The following is a 14993-nucleotide window of genomic DNA, read 5'->3' on the forward strand; positions in this document are numbered from 1 at the left end:
AAATCACTGGTAAATCACTTGTTTTCTAACAGTTGCTCTTACGAGTTTGCTTTTCTATTTGGAAAAGAGGCAAAAATAACTTTGATTAAAGTTCCGTGAGACCTGGTGATGAAAAGTGATTCACAGATTGACATGTCAGTACTGTAAAAACTATTTTGTTTAAACTCTTATTTTGAGATGCACCTTTTGGTAGGTTTTCTGGTGTCAAAGCAAATTATTTAGTCCTAGAAATGCCTTAGGAAATGTGGAAACACTTCATATTTTACTGATGTTTTGTTTTCAACTGTTTATACTGAAAAATAATTGCTACATGTTTTGCTGCTTGAAGCAGCGTGTTTTTTCCCTTCCTGATAGGGTTTGATGTAACTGAAAATCATCAATTAAAAGCTTCCTGTTAAGGAGCTCATGACACTGAAAAAAATCCCCGAAATTGCACATAAAAAATTGCATCGTTTGAATTGCCACTTCTTGTCTTGAAAATTGTATACTGTCTAGCAGATCAGACTTCCTTAAGAACAGGATAAATGATGGCATGGGTTGATAATGTAAGCACTTGAAGCTATTGCAGAAGCAGGGTAGGGGAACATAACCATTTCTAAATCTGTTAATACGTTTAACTTTGTCCCTTAGCTAGAGTTTTCATTAACAATTCATTCTTACTCTGTATCGATAACTATGCAACTTTCAAATAAAGACGTCTGAAATGTTCATTGCATGTTCTTGCAATGCATTAACAGATAGCTGCTCCTAGGTGGCCGTTGTCATTTTTTCAATTGCAAGTGTGCTCTTCCATGCTTTGTTGTGGGGAAAACACCTGCTGAGCTGCCAGATCCTGTGCTGTATTCTTCTGTTTTCCCATCTCTTTTCAAGCTCAGACTGACACTTGATTTTAATAGCACCAAGCACAGATACTGGTTAATCCAATGTTTGCATGCTAAGCACCTGTCCCGCTGTTTTGAATTAGAGCACCAGCAGGCTTGATGGTGACAGGACATCATCAGCATCCAGCACAGCTGAAAGAGGAATGGTGAAGCCGATGATTAGAATAGAACAGCAGCAAGACTACCGCAGACAGGAAAGCAGGTAGGAAATGTGTAATCCATTATTTCTCATAATGGAAAAAATGGATACGTTTTTTCTGACAGATCGAGCAGTATGTGAAAATATTTTAAACTTCCTGATTTTCTCTATGGAAAATGAGGTTTCCTTCGAGATTTCACTTCAAGTAAAACCCAGAATTAATAAGTAAAGCAAAAAACTTTAGAATATAAAAGAAAATACTATTGTTTTGTGTCAGTGTTTTGTTATTTGTAGTTCTGTTTTTGTAAAGCCAAGCTGATAGTCATGTTACACCACTGTTGACTTGTGGTTAGGCATGTTGTATGAAATGCCTTTAAAAACAGAAGTACACTTATTTGAAATTTTCATTTGTCAGTGGCAAGATGATGTGATTTACCCTGGAGAGGGAAATAACCAGGTCATTCCTATTTCTACAGTAGGGTTGTTTCCAAGTCTTGTGAAGAAGCAGCAAGAATTTTTGCTACCTCTGAATGTTTGTCTTGTAGAGTTACGAAATTTATAAATACACATAACACCTTCTTGTTTTTTGCTTTTGTGATATAGTGGCTGTTATTAGGTAGATAAATGCTGTCTCATTTTGCTCATAGACCCTTTTTTCAGATACAGAATGACGCTTTTCATACCCTGTGCATTCAGTTTGTTTTCAAAGCCATAGCAGAAAACACTGACTTTGAATAGTATGCCATTTTCTTGCTGTTCAGTCTCCATGTATTCATAATACTTTGTTCAAATTCAGTTAGTGCCCATCCAAAAGGACTGAACTCCTTGTTAGACAATGTCTTTTAATATAAGCATTGCTTGAAAAATAGTCTCTGTTTTCCATCGTAAATAGAGAAGACTTGATGAGATGCATCCAAAGATGCAGGGAGTTGGCTGACATAATTGCAAAGCCACTGTCTTATCTTTGAAAAGTTGTGGAGATCAGAGATACTGAATGACTGGAAAAGGTCAAATGCTTTACCCATCTACAGAAAAGACAAAGTGGAAGATGCGGAAAATACAAACCAGTCAGCATTAATTTGGGCCCTGGGAAAATGGTAGAACAAGTCCTCGTAGAAGCTATTTCAAGTCACACAAAAGATGAGGAAGTGGTTAAGAAAAGACAGCATGGATTTACTAAGGATAAATCATGCTTGATCAACCTGACTGGCTTTCATGATGAAAGAACTTGCATAGCTAATGAGAAGAGAGCTCTGGGCATCTTATCATCTACCTGATGCTACCAAGGCCTTGTTACAATGTCCCAAAACATTCTTGTTGATAAGATATGATCTGTATCAGTGTACCATAAGATGGGTGGAAAACTGGCTGAACTGCCAGGCTGAAAGTGTGATGGTTAATGTCTCAAAGTTGCACTTGACAGCTGGTCACGAGTTGAGTTTCTCAAGGTCGATATTAGATTTGGTACTACTCCGTAACCATGTAAACAAGCTGAGTGAGAGGATAAATGCATCGTCACCAAGTTTGTGGGTAATACCAAACTTGGAGGACAGTAGATAAGCCACAAAGAAGAGCAACTGTTCAGAGAGATCTATGCGACAAGAATTGCATGAAATTTAAAAAAGTAAATGTGAAGTCCTGGACGTGAAACAGAAAATGCCAAAAGCGATATAGACTGAAGTCTGACCATTTGGATTTTAGCTCTGCTGAAAAGAACCTGGAGTCCTGGTGTACAGTAAGCTAAACTTGAGCCAGCAGTATATCCTTGCTGCAGCGAAGGCAAACTATGTCCGAGGCTGCATCAGCAAGAACACAGCCAGCAGTTCAAGGGATGTGAGAATTTCATTTTACTTGGGTCTTGTTAGGCCACACCTTGAGTACTGTGTCCAGTTTTGGTTCCCCTGGTTCTAGAGAGAGATTGCAAAACTGGCAACAGTGCTGTGAAGGGACAGCTCCACCAAGATGATTAGAGGATTAAAGAACTCAATTTATGAAGAAAGGCTGAAGGGATTGGGGTTTTTCAGTCTAGAGAGAAGGTGACTCAAGGTGGATCTAATCGCAATCTTCCAGTACCTAAAAGGGTAGTTATAGAGGACGTGGAAGTGTTGTCATCACAAGGATGCTGGTTGACAGGTGAAAAGGCAATGCTCTGGGGAAAAATTGTCTGGCTGTAGGGAGCAGAGGGCAGGAATCTTCACTGTGAGACAAAGTGACCATTGGGATATGTTGCCCAGAGAACTGGTAGAATCTCCCTCACTGGAAATTTTCAAGATTCTGCTTGACAAGGCGCTGGATAATCCTGGATAAAGCCCTATTTTGAACTGAAGATTGGAGCACATGATCTCTAGTGGTCCCTTTCAACTTAGGCTTCTGTGAGATTGTTTTTTCTCTGGAGTCCAATGTCTTGGTCAGTTCTGATAAAAAATACATACTTAGGAAAAGAACGATTATGTACCTGGAGATGGCATTACGTAGCCTTGATAAGAGAAGAGTCAGGGCAGATCTTATCAATGTGTAAATACCTCATGGGAGGAACTTCTTTGCTATGAGAGTGGTGGAACACTGGAACAGATTTACCCAGAGAGGGTGTAGAGTCTCCATCCTTGAAGATTCTCAAAACCTGACTGTACAAGGTCATAAGCAACTTGCTCTAGTTAACCCTGTTTTGAGCAGGAAAGTTGAACCAGATGATCTCCAGAGGTCCCATCACACCTGAGCGATTCTGCGTGAAGAATTTTATCAAATTTTAAGAAAACTACAAGAATGTATTGTTGTCTACATAAATCAGGTTTTAAATTTAGATAAACTGCTATGATAAATGGATGAAAGGTAAGATAAATGTGCTGCAGGTTAAACAGTGCAGTGGTTCAAGTTGTAAAGTTTCTAGTATGAAGCTTCTGCTACCTTTAGGTGAATTTATTATTCACTAGTCAGAAAACAGAGTTCGGAGATGTGAGTGGTAGGAAAAAAAAAAAAGCAGAAAATTGTGCTTCTACTCAAATTGAATTTGTGATGTTCTAGTGTTTTATAGCATGGATATCATTTAAATGCTTTCAGTGAAGTTACTATAGAATACAACTTGGTTCTGTGCTCTCTTAGCGCATCTGGGCATCTTGGATGACTTTTTTGGAATTGTTCTTAGTAAGGTTGCTGCAGATTTAACCCCTTCTTCTTGAATTACTAGTGTTTTAACTAATTTTTCTCTCATAAAAGATCAACAAAATTTCTTTGTGAACTTCTTATAGTCTGTCAGAAGTTCTTGAAGCTTCTGTTAATATTTCTCGAGTTCTAGCTGTACATTTATATGTGTAAAAAGATTATTAAATTTCTGTATTTCTGCCTTTCAGCAAGAACACTTATGAGGAGGATTATGTTGTGCTATGGTTGTATATTTGAAAAATACTGAGCCATCTGTGAGCTGCATCTTGGCTTTATTTTGATTTTTTTTTTTTTTTTTGAGCTCTAAAATTCCTTCTGAAGACAGTATGCATACTAGCATACTAGCCTTGGTGTTACTATACACAGGGCTTTTTTATTCACCTTGCTAATTGTGTGCAAAAAATGTTTTTAGAGAAGTGTGCAAATTACACTTAAATTTGTGATAGCTACAACCACAGTGATTGTTTTTTTTTTATCACTAGCGTTGACATTGCTATTTTATCTCTGTGTATAGATGCATATAGTATATGTCGTGTAATTACATTGAGAGTAATTTATCTAAATACAGCATTTATATTGCTTACTCTTTCTCAGATATATTCACTGTGTTGAGATTAACAAATTAGCAAAGTCAGGCTGTCAAATTAGGAAATGCCAGGCCATGAGTTGCTCAAGTAAACTGAATTCTTTCCCTTTGAGGATGCATTCTGTGAATCTTTAGTTAGGCTTCTTCTGAGATACTCTGGTCGTGTTTTGTGAACTATAAGGACAGTAATCATAGAGGGAAACAACTGCTATCTTAGTTTGAAAACCAAAAAATCTTCACTGAGCAGTTTCAGATTCTTGTTACTGTACAACTAGTCCACCTGTGTACTAAGCGTCCTTGTCTGTTCTTTTTGTGCGTGTTCATCGCTGCTGTTCAAAAGTGAATAAGGGAAATAAGATTTTCTTCCAGTCACTCACTGAATGGGTTGAAGACCAAAGATTAGAACTTGCCTGTCTTAACTTTTCATGTCTCTAGAAAAAAAATAATACTGAAACCTGAGGGCGTAGCTCCAATTTACTTATTGGGTGTAGTTTTGTCTGTGAAATAAAGATGATGGCTATTTAGTTAAGGATTGTGGTCATACATCCTCATTAGATAACTGACTTTAATTAGCATGAGCAAGCATGTAGTAAAAAAGAAAAAAAGATACTTTTTTTTACCTTGGATACCCTACAGGAGTTCTTCAAAAATGTGTTTGGTGCATGACAATAGTGATATGTAAGTGGTGTTAATGGAATGCAGACACTCTGATTCCTAATTGTAACATGCACATTTACACAATTTATATGTAGCTAGTATGCTGGCTAAAACAATCATACAAGGACAGAGGATATTTTATTTTTTATGCAGTTTATCATACACAAGTAATCTATGAGAATACAGAAATATCTGGAGAATGTATTATTGTTTTTAATGCAATTTTAAAGTATTACCTGACACTATACTTAGGAATGAGGCAACCCGTAATCAATATTTTATGGCCTTGTTAGGCATACCCTAACTAGACTTTGAGACTGTTTTAGCTCAGAGAATGTCATCACCACAGAGAGGATTTTTCTATAAAAGCAATAGTACAAAGACAATATCTACTTAAAACGTATCCAGTAACAAAGCAGATAGGCTAGCTACTATTGTATCAGAAGCACAGAGTGTTATTTTAACTTAAATTTCCAATTTACAAAGTTTAATTAGAGAGTATTTATTTGTGTATGCTTAGGGAAGGCAGAAAATGGTACATTAGTTGAAGGAAACTCATATAAAGGTAGCTAAAATAATTGATTTACTGCATCTTTTCTAGAGAACTAATTTACAGGTAAAACTAAATTAACATTTTTTAAAGAAGTCTTTCCTCTTCCTACCTCATCTTCATTTTTCTCTAGAAGCTGATTTCCAAAATTCTGTAGGCAAACTTGCACAAATCCACGTCAGTTCTCATCTCTTGTGCTGGTTTCCCTCCCATTGGAGGGAAGACTGAGAATCCTGTTCCTTCCTTTGTGCTCAAAGGGATCACTATCTTTTTGCCCTAAAGAAAGGGAAACAAATCATCAGCTGGAATCCATCACCAGTTTACTAGCCAGTTTGTTGAAACATTTCTTTGTCTTATTACCATACCTATAATGAGTAAAAAATTTCTCTGGAGTTGTCACTACACTTCTATATTTTATAATGTTGTGTGAGTATTAGTTATTATTCTACCAAAGTAACTAAGTTCTCAGTGAAGATGATGCATTTTTGACAGTGTGGAGATAGTGAGAAATTAGTTCCTCTTAAATTTATAGCACTAAAACGAGAGGAAATGCTGCAATATATACACCAACTGAGTGCTCTTCATAAAGAGAACATGCTGTCATGTTTGAAATGTAACTGGACTGGCAGAAATTTGTGTACATATTGCCCTGCTGTGCCTGCTGTTTCCTTAACTTTCTCCTCTTCTGAACTTTGTTTTGTTGAGCTCTTTTTCTAATAAAGCGTTATCTAGATGGCATACCTGAGTTCTCTATTGGTTTAAGTTTTTGCAAGTTTCAAAAATGAAAAAAAAAACACCAAAACCCAAAGGTACCCTTAGTTTTTTTATTGAATATGCTAAAATTTTATTTTAGCTCTTTGACATCAGCCTTCAAAGTTATCTTGTGGATTTTTACTACAGGAGATAGATGAATCAAGGCCTTCGTTGTCCTACCTGTGCTTTGTGGCATAACTAAAATTTCTCAGGATAATGAGGCTTATATAATCATATTACATTCCTTTCTTTATCAAAGTTGCTGGGGAAAATAGAAAGCCACACGGTGTTACATGTGGTTAAAAACGGCTATTGCATGCAGAAGATGTTAAGCTTTTACATATTTTCTAAAAATAGGTGCTTAACCACAGAGAACAGCTCAATTAATGCTTTTGCTTAAGGGAGAAATTAAATATGTGCTTAACCTTCTGTAGACACCAGTAAAATCAATTTGCTGTTCTTTTTTTCTCCCCTGTGAATTCTCTTACAGGTACTGATAAGAAAGGGCACTGCAGTCAGTTTAAGTAAGGACATAGTTCTAGGGCTCATGGAATGACAGCTGTTTCTTAACATAGCATAGCAACAGCCAGGTGAGAGTAGGGGCTACATTTTACCTTTTTCGTCCTTACGAGAAGAAAGGACAGGTAAGTTGACCAAGTCCTTACCAGTTTTGAGGGCATTAAAGACAACAAATGTGCTTTGCTATAACTGAGCTGTTTTGGGTGAAGCTTCATTCACTTTCTTTCATTCGTCCATAAATAATTTGTTGTTTGAATCCTGTCAATGGCAGATGGGAAACTGATCCTATCAGTCTGCAATGCAGCGCAGAAGAGGATGTTCATTAGTATCACAGACTCCAAGTCTGTATCAAAGTCTGTATTTTGATCTGTTGTGTTGTGGGCAAATATAGCTTGAATGATTCCAGAGGAAAGGTAAAAGACGGATCATTTTGGGAAAGGATGTTATGTCAGCGTTCGGAACCCAGTGTATTTGGAGAAATCTGTCATTTTACAGTGGAATTAATATCACCTGTGTGGATTATTTGTTTTAATTTTTGTCTTCTTTCTTTAGATCTCAGGATACCCATGGACCAGAACTTATACTACCTGCCAGTATTGAATTCAGGGAAAGCTGTGAGTAAATTGTGAACTAACCTGTTGATACGTTTTTCTATAGTATAATATTTTAGTCAGGTTGAAAACTTAAGGATAACTTAAGTAAACTTGGAAAAGAATAATGACTAAACAGATGATAACTAATGCAGTAATAAAATTTATTTTGTTGGGGAGGGCGAACAGACGCTTCTTCAGATATTGAAGCAGGTTCATGCATATCTAATTCTAATTGCATTTCAACTCTTTATCTTCAGATATTCAAATTTAATTGTGAAAAAATTGTTAATCCCACCTGCTCAACAGTGCATTGAATTCATTCTCTTCTATAAAGTTCTCCATGCCTTGAATAATAGATTGCATTTGAGTCAAAATCTGTTTTGTATATAATCTGACTAAGTTTAAATTTTCATTTATAATTTAATTTTTTGTTATCTTGGTCTTCAGGTTTTTAAGGTCTCAGACCTGGTAGAAAAATATCATACCAGAGATTGTCCAGACTTCAAACATTTGAAATAAATAGATTCATGAGCAAGCAAAGACAGATTTTCATTAGTACAAAATTCCCTGTGATAAGGGAGCTTCGTAAGAATAGAACGGACAAGAGAAAACTTGGATTTTCCTGTTCCCTTGAAGATGCAAATTTTCAGCAAAGTGATAGGAAATAGTACAGAAATGTTTCCTGATGATCAGATTTTCTACCTTCATATAGAAGTGTGTTACAGTGCTTAAGTAACTATAGTACAAAATAAATAATTTAGAATTTTCTTTCTATCTTTGACTTTGACACAGTGGATTTTCCTCTTTCTCTACAGCTGAAGATGCCTTCTTATCTGCCATTATAAATTACACAAACAGCTCGACAGTTCATTTTAAGCTATCACCCACGTATGTTTTGTATATGACGTGTCGGTATGTATTGTCAAGCCAGTACAGACCTGACATCACTCCTACTGAGCGTACTCACAAAGTCATTGCAATAGTCAACAAGATGGTGAACATGATGGAAGGAGTTATACAGGTGAGTTTCTCTGAAAGAAATATATCAAGGGAATTAAATACATCTAGTAGGTTATCTAGTAACTTTCTTAGCCTTTTTCTTAATGTTTAACCAACTATCCTTAAGGATCAGACTAATACTTGTGTTTATTGCCTGTGTGAAGGTTACTTTTGTGTCAATGAATAATGTGAGTGGTAAGAAAATCTCTCCTGGGCAATGCGGGAGGTTAGGAGGGGCTGTTGCTCTGAAGATCTGTTTTCTAACAAGAAGTTACTCTTCTGTTCTCTAGAAGGTAAGATCTTTGCAAGCGTTTCTGGCTGTGAGCTCCTGTAAAACAGGTTGGGTGTGCTTGCTAAAGAATATCGTATGGATAGCAGTTGTTTGCACTGACTGATGCTTCAAGTGAAGATACTAAAAAGAAACGTGACTTTTAAATTTTGATCCTGTTACTTTTACAACTTCTGTAACCACAAAAATGGTAATAAAACTGGGCCTTTTGGGCCAAGCTGACACAATTGCTTTATAAAGAGAAATATAAATTCTCAACTGTTCCGACATCTTATATGTAGTCTGATGCTATTGCTGTTATATGTGCAAGACTTCTGCAGAAGCATTGGGAGAATTCTGTTTTATGTAGGAATGCAGGATGAGATCCACTGAATTGTCTGGGAAATTAGACAATACCTTGCATTGTGTAACTGTTGATAAAATGTAATGATCATTTCCTGGAAAAGGAATGCTAGTTCAGGTATCCTTACTAGCTAATTAATTATTGTAACTTCTTTGCTGCAGGCTTTTCTCAGAGGAAAAATTGAAATATATTTTTATAGTTATTGAAACATACATTTGTTGCAAAAAGTACTGCCGTAGTAGCCCATATAGAGCAAAAACCCTGCTGCAGTAGACACTGTACAAGCATAACAAATGCATCAGTCCTGCTTTAGAGAATTTATGATGCAAGTGTTACACAACAGGTTGATTAAGGGAGAAGAGGAAAGTAAACAACAAGAGAGCGGCATGAAAGTCACAGCAAACCAAAACCGTTCAGCTTTTGTTCAGATTTTGGAAAGATTTAGTGGAGTTTTAAGTAGGGAGAGTGTTATAATTTGCTCTGTAAACAGAACAGACTCCCACCTTTTGCAAGAAAGAATGGGAGAAAATGCCAGTGTTGAAGACACTTTATGGTAAGAAAACAAAGATTAACCTTTCATGTACATTCTGAAGCTGGTGAGAGGTTAAGATGGTTTGAATCTGAAGTGAAGAACTAGTACGTTGCTTTGAGTCTTGATGCTGTGGTAAATGCATGTTTGATAAAATTGAAATGGTATCAAAAGTTAAATTATTCAGGTTCTGCTATTTAAAAAAAAAAAGATCTGACTGATTGAGTGAGTTTGTTAAAGTCAGGGGCGAACATGAAATGCAGTAGGGGCAAACATGAAATGCAGTAGGGGTGAACATGAGCAATTTAGTTGGGAGAATGGAAAGTAAACAATTAAAGGGTAGGCTTAAAATATCATCTGGTACTTACAGGGCTGAATCGAAGTCACTTGGTTTATGTAACTAGTGTAAGCTAGTAACGATGACCCCAAACAGACTTGAGGTGACAGGGATGGGTACAGTGGGAAAGCATCAGTGAAGTTCTGCATTCTTTGTATTCAGCTAAAATGGATAACCATGTAGCTGCTAGAAGATACAAGAGAGGTGAACTCAAACATCTGTTTGATTTGAAAACAAATCAAAACTAGAAAATAGATTATCCTGTGAAAACATTCATATCGGCACTGTGAAGGGCTTCCCAAATCAGGTCCAGCCTTGTGGTTGTTGCAAGCAAGCGTATTTTATATAATCCTGATAATAGTATTACAAAACTGTTAAACCCAAGTGCTTGTCTGGATTGTCCTTTGTGAAAGGCCATTTCTACAGCCTTGCAACTACAGTTGCGGTCTAATCCCCAACCTAAAATGCAAGGAAGACATCAACAAGGAAGTGATAGCTGCATCTGTGATTTGTGAAAATGTTACCTGGTTCCAAGAAAGAAACTGAAGAGAGTCGGAGGTTGAAGGAAAACTGGGAGGAGGTTCTTCCAGATGTCATGCTGAAGAAGCTGGAGGAAAGGGGGAAAATTGAAAATGTCATGAGAGTAGAACTTCATTGAATTTGAGAGTTAATGGACTGAAGACTAAAAAATGCACACGTTTGAAAGCTTGACCAGGAAAATGTCATTAGCTTGGGCCTGTCTTAGTGGAGTATAAACAGCACTAGCTAAACTAAGTCCACTTACTTCATCTAAGCTGTAGAACGAGTGGTTATATGGATGGCTGTCATGGTTAAACTACCATGTAATAAGTCTCTGTGTCACAGTAACTTTTTTGTATGTCTTGGCTGCAAAGCATGCCTGTGCTGAAAGCAATCTGAGGGTGTGGGAGATGGAGAGGGCAGGTGGGAGGAGGCAAGGGGAGAGAGAGGCACCCAAAACCGAAGTAGAGGGAATGTGTGCAAATTCTTGTGCTGTGCTGTGGGGGTGAAATAAAATGTTTTGACCCTAAATTTGCCTGCCTAGATTGTAAGGAGACTTGATAGCTTTCTGAAGTTACTTGCTAACAAACGAAGTCTGTGACTTTTTGTAGTCTTTGCATTTGCGTGTGCAAATATTATAGAAGACTTCATATGAGGTGGGGATAAAATTGGAGAGATCTATGAGAAGGATTAGTACTTCCAGTAAAAACCTAGGAATAGAAGTTAGTTCATGTAAAAAAGCCATTTTTTTTGTATCATGATTTTTTTTTTTCAAATAATTCTGTGGCATTTCTGATCCTCTGCAAATTTTAACAATTGTTTGTAGAAGGAACATCTTTCATTCTCTGCCAACACATCTTCAGTCATTTCAGAGTGCCTTGTTTGGAAAGGGGGAAGAAACAAAAAAGCAGTGGCAATTTGTTTTTTTGAGCTCAAACTAAAATTATAATAGTAACAGCAAATGACACCTCAAATTTTTGCATCTAAACTCAACTGAGTTGCAGGTGGGGCAGAGTGGTCTGAATAGAAAGCCAAAAAGAATTAAGAGCTCAGTTTTAAATAATCAGACAAACATATTTGGTGGGTTTTTTTATTTGCTTAACTCAGTGTAGCTTTTATGTATCAGCATTAAGCAGCTTAGTGTGGTATTTTATTTGACTCTGTTTTGTTGTTTAAAACATTTTTTTTTTGTTTTTTAATTGAAAAACCATGTATTAATTCTGTCCTAGGTGTTTTATGTTTTTTGTTTTGTTTGTTGTTTGTTTTTTTTTTTCCTAGTGGGGATTTTCTGTCCCCCTTTGTGTTTGTTTGTACATTGTCTTCATTGCAGCAGTGTGGGCAAATAGCTCCCTGAATCTGTTACTTGGATGGCTAGTTACCCCGTTGCCTGCAAAAAGTTCTGTGGGGTTTCTGTGGTGCACTGAGCATGGAATAACCAACTAGTCTGGGATGTCAACTCATATAGGGCATTCCTTGAATTAATTGTGACATGTGGGCACTTCAGTTCTTGGCTGTTGTGCTACTAGTCCTATTAAAATAATTCATTTTTTAAAAGGGGCTCAGTTGCATCGTAGCTACTGATTAATGCACCTGTGTATAACCGTGAACATAAGTGTTGTACCTTCATATTTAGTGTTTGATTTCTAAAGCTATCATGATTGTTCACAAGTTTCTTTCTTCTATTCTGTTTGATTTCCTTCGTCCGTTTTTCTCCAGGAGGTAGACCAGGTTGATCAGGTAGGATATATTGCTGGGAACTGATCCTAGCTATGTTGGCTTAGCTCAGTTTCTCATGCTGCTTCCATATCAAAATACAATACTCAAACAGCTGGACTTGAACGGTTCATAACACTCATTCAGCAACTGGAACATGCAGTACTAAAATCCTTTTTTGACTTTGCAACTTTTACGGCATTCCATAATTTCTGCTTAATGCACTTCAATGTGGATATGAAATGACCAAAGTTCTTTTTCTTCCCTTTATTTTCTTTTTTTGTTGTTTGTGGTTCCTATTCTTTGGATTTCATCTGAGGTTGCCTGGCCTGGCATTTGTGGTCGGGAGATGGTGAGATAGATCAGTACTTGATACTGAATCACCTGGTATCAAAGCCAGTGAGCGCAGTATCAGGGTGACAGTGGGCAGTAGTGAATACGCGCTTACAAGTGCACAGATTACCAGATACTGCATTCTGCTAAGTTCCTAGCACTGTAGAACTAGATCCTTATGCCGTGGCTTTATTGGTATGGCTATTGGCAATCCAACAGAATTCATATGTTCAGTGAACATGTTAAAATTGAACTCACCAGTCACAGCAATCGCAATGCTACATATAAACATTTTGCAAATATCTGGTATCTGAGATATGTTTGGTGAAATGGGAAAAGGTACTGGTCTATCTTTTGGAGCCTTTTTAAGCTGCCATGCCTTATCAGAAAGCTATTTCCCTGTATTATTTCTTGCTTCTTTCTGCTTACAGAAACAGAAGAATATTGCTGGGGCACTGGCCTTTTGGATGGCAAATGCATCCGAATTACTGAATTTCATAAAGCAAGATCGAGATCTTAGCAGAATTACTGTGGATGCACAAGATGTTCTGGCACACTTGGTTCAAATGGCATTCAAGTAAGGCTATCAGACTTCTGTTTCACTTATCATATTCTGTGTTTCTGTGATTTTTAGAATAACTTCATATTTTTGCCAAATTTTAGGTATAGCAATAATGTCTTTTGTGTGTTGTTAAATATCTGAGAGGAGGACTTACAAGAGAGGCGAGGCTTACTTCTTTAGACATATTTTGTTTTATGAATATGGATCACTGGGCTATGCAGGGAGTTTCATCTATTAGCTGTTCTTGTGATAATCGAGGCTGTCAATTAAAATTTTAGGGAAATGTTATTTAAATCTAGTTTGAGATGATTGCTTTCTTTTAAAGTTTTTATGGAGATGTGAGGAAAGGTTATTTTTGCAGTTAAATATTTAAGCCTATGTATTTATATATTATGGCTCTCTAAAGTAAAGAACCTTGTACTCTTTAAGGGCTTCTAATTATATTCATCATCTACTCCTTTCATAATTCACATAAATAACAATTTGCATAGCAGTTTTCTTGCACAGTTTTTTCTTAAAAACCTAAAGACAGGTTTCAGACTGGGGTAAAATCAACCTATGCTAGTCAGCTCAGGCAGGTACAATACTTATTAAAAGAAAAATTGAATGAAGTATCTAATGGGAAGGGAAGTCCTTTGAGAAAAGGATTCTTGAACAAAGATAAAACATTGAGTGAGCACAGTGCTAATCAACAAGAAAGATTTAATTTTTGTACATATTTAGGTTATTTTTTTCCCTCCAAGTCACTATTGAACAAGTTTTTCTCAGCAAATTTGTGTCTCTGAAACGAATGTTTAGAGAAGTCCCAGTGTACCTTGGATGACTTACACCCAGCCTTCCCCCACTTGTAGGATGTCTATTTTAAACATAGTCTTTTCATACTTCTGCAATAGCACAGAATATCATATTTCTTCTTTTTATACTGTGACAGGATTGGGAGACCTAACTGTAGTTTAACTGTTTACCTTTAAGAGAGCCTGTATTGCTCTAAAGAGCAATGTGTAGTATGTGAATGTGGTATGTGAAACCTTATCATTGCTTTCTGAACATTTGAATAGTACCAGAGAAGCACCAAACTATTTGGTATACACTCCCACAGATTTTATTTTATTTTTCTTGATGAATTATGGCAAAATAGGGTAGAGCAAGTAGCTATTGTGACAAAGTCTTTCACTTTTTATAGTATCTCTAAATTACTGTTAATGAAGCTATGCCTTTTGCCACAGGTCAGTGTTTTCGATTGGTGTCTTGAAACAACTCTTTGCTACTTCAGTTTGCTAGGTAATCATTGAAGACAGAATATTTCTGTGACTAGGAAGGAATGGCACTGTTTTTCCCTGTACATGATGATCAGACTGGATGTGAAAGGCTATTTCTGAATTTTAGCTGTATGTGAATTCTCCCCTAAGTACACTATAACGTGGAAGATTTCAAATGGATGCATTAAACTTTTGGAGACCAGAACTGTGGAATGTATATTTAGAAAGCAAATAAAAAGCACAACAGAAGCATGAAAACAAAGAAATTTGCTG

At 36.7% G+C, this 14993-nt stretch overlaps 1 protein-coding gene across 13 annotated transcripts in view; it reads left to right on the forward strand.

Annotated features, from left to right (window-relative positions):
* The window catches only part of AFDN (afadin, adherens junction formation factor), a 131184-nt gene that overhangs the window by 63956 nt on the left and 52235 nt on the right, over window positions 1-14993 (forward strand). For 7 of the 13 annotated variants that reach the window (XM_086626995.1, XM_086627003.1, XM_086627033.1 and 4 more), the window contains 5 exons: window positions 965-1083; window positions 7797-7858; window positions 8653-8858; window positions 12570-12590; window positions 13331-13476. In XM_086626995.1, coding sequence (XP_086483121.1) covers window positions 965-1083; window positions 7797-7858; window positions 8653-8858; window positions 12570-12590; window positions 13331-13476 — 554 coding nt within the window. The remainder of the gene's footprint in view (window positions 1-964; window positions 1084-7796; window positions 7859-8652; window positions 8859-12569; window positions 12591-13330; window positions 13477-14993) is intronic. The other 6 variants (XM_086627018.1, XM_086627026.1, XM_086627081.1 and 3 more) reach the window with 1 other exon arrangement.

This window comes from Tauraco erythrolophus, chromosome 2 (genome assembly GCF_009769465.1).
Source record: "Tauraco erythrolophus isolate bTauEry1 chromosome 2, bTauEry1.pri, whole genome shotgun sequence".
In the NCBI taxonomy this organism is placed as follows: domain Eukaryota; kingdom Metazoa; phylum Chordata; class Aves; order Musophagiformes; family Musophagidae; genus Tauraco; species Tauraco erythrolophus.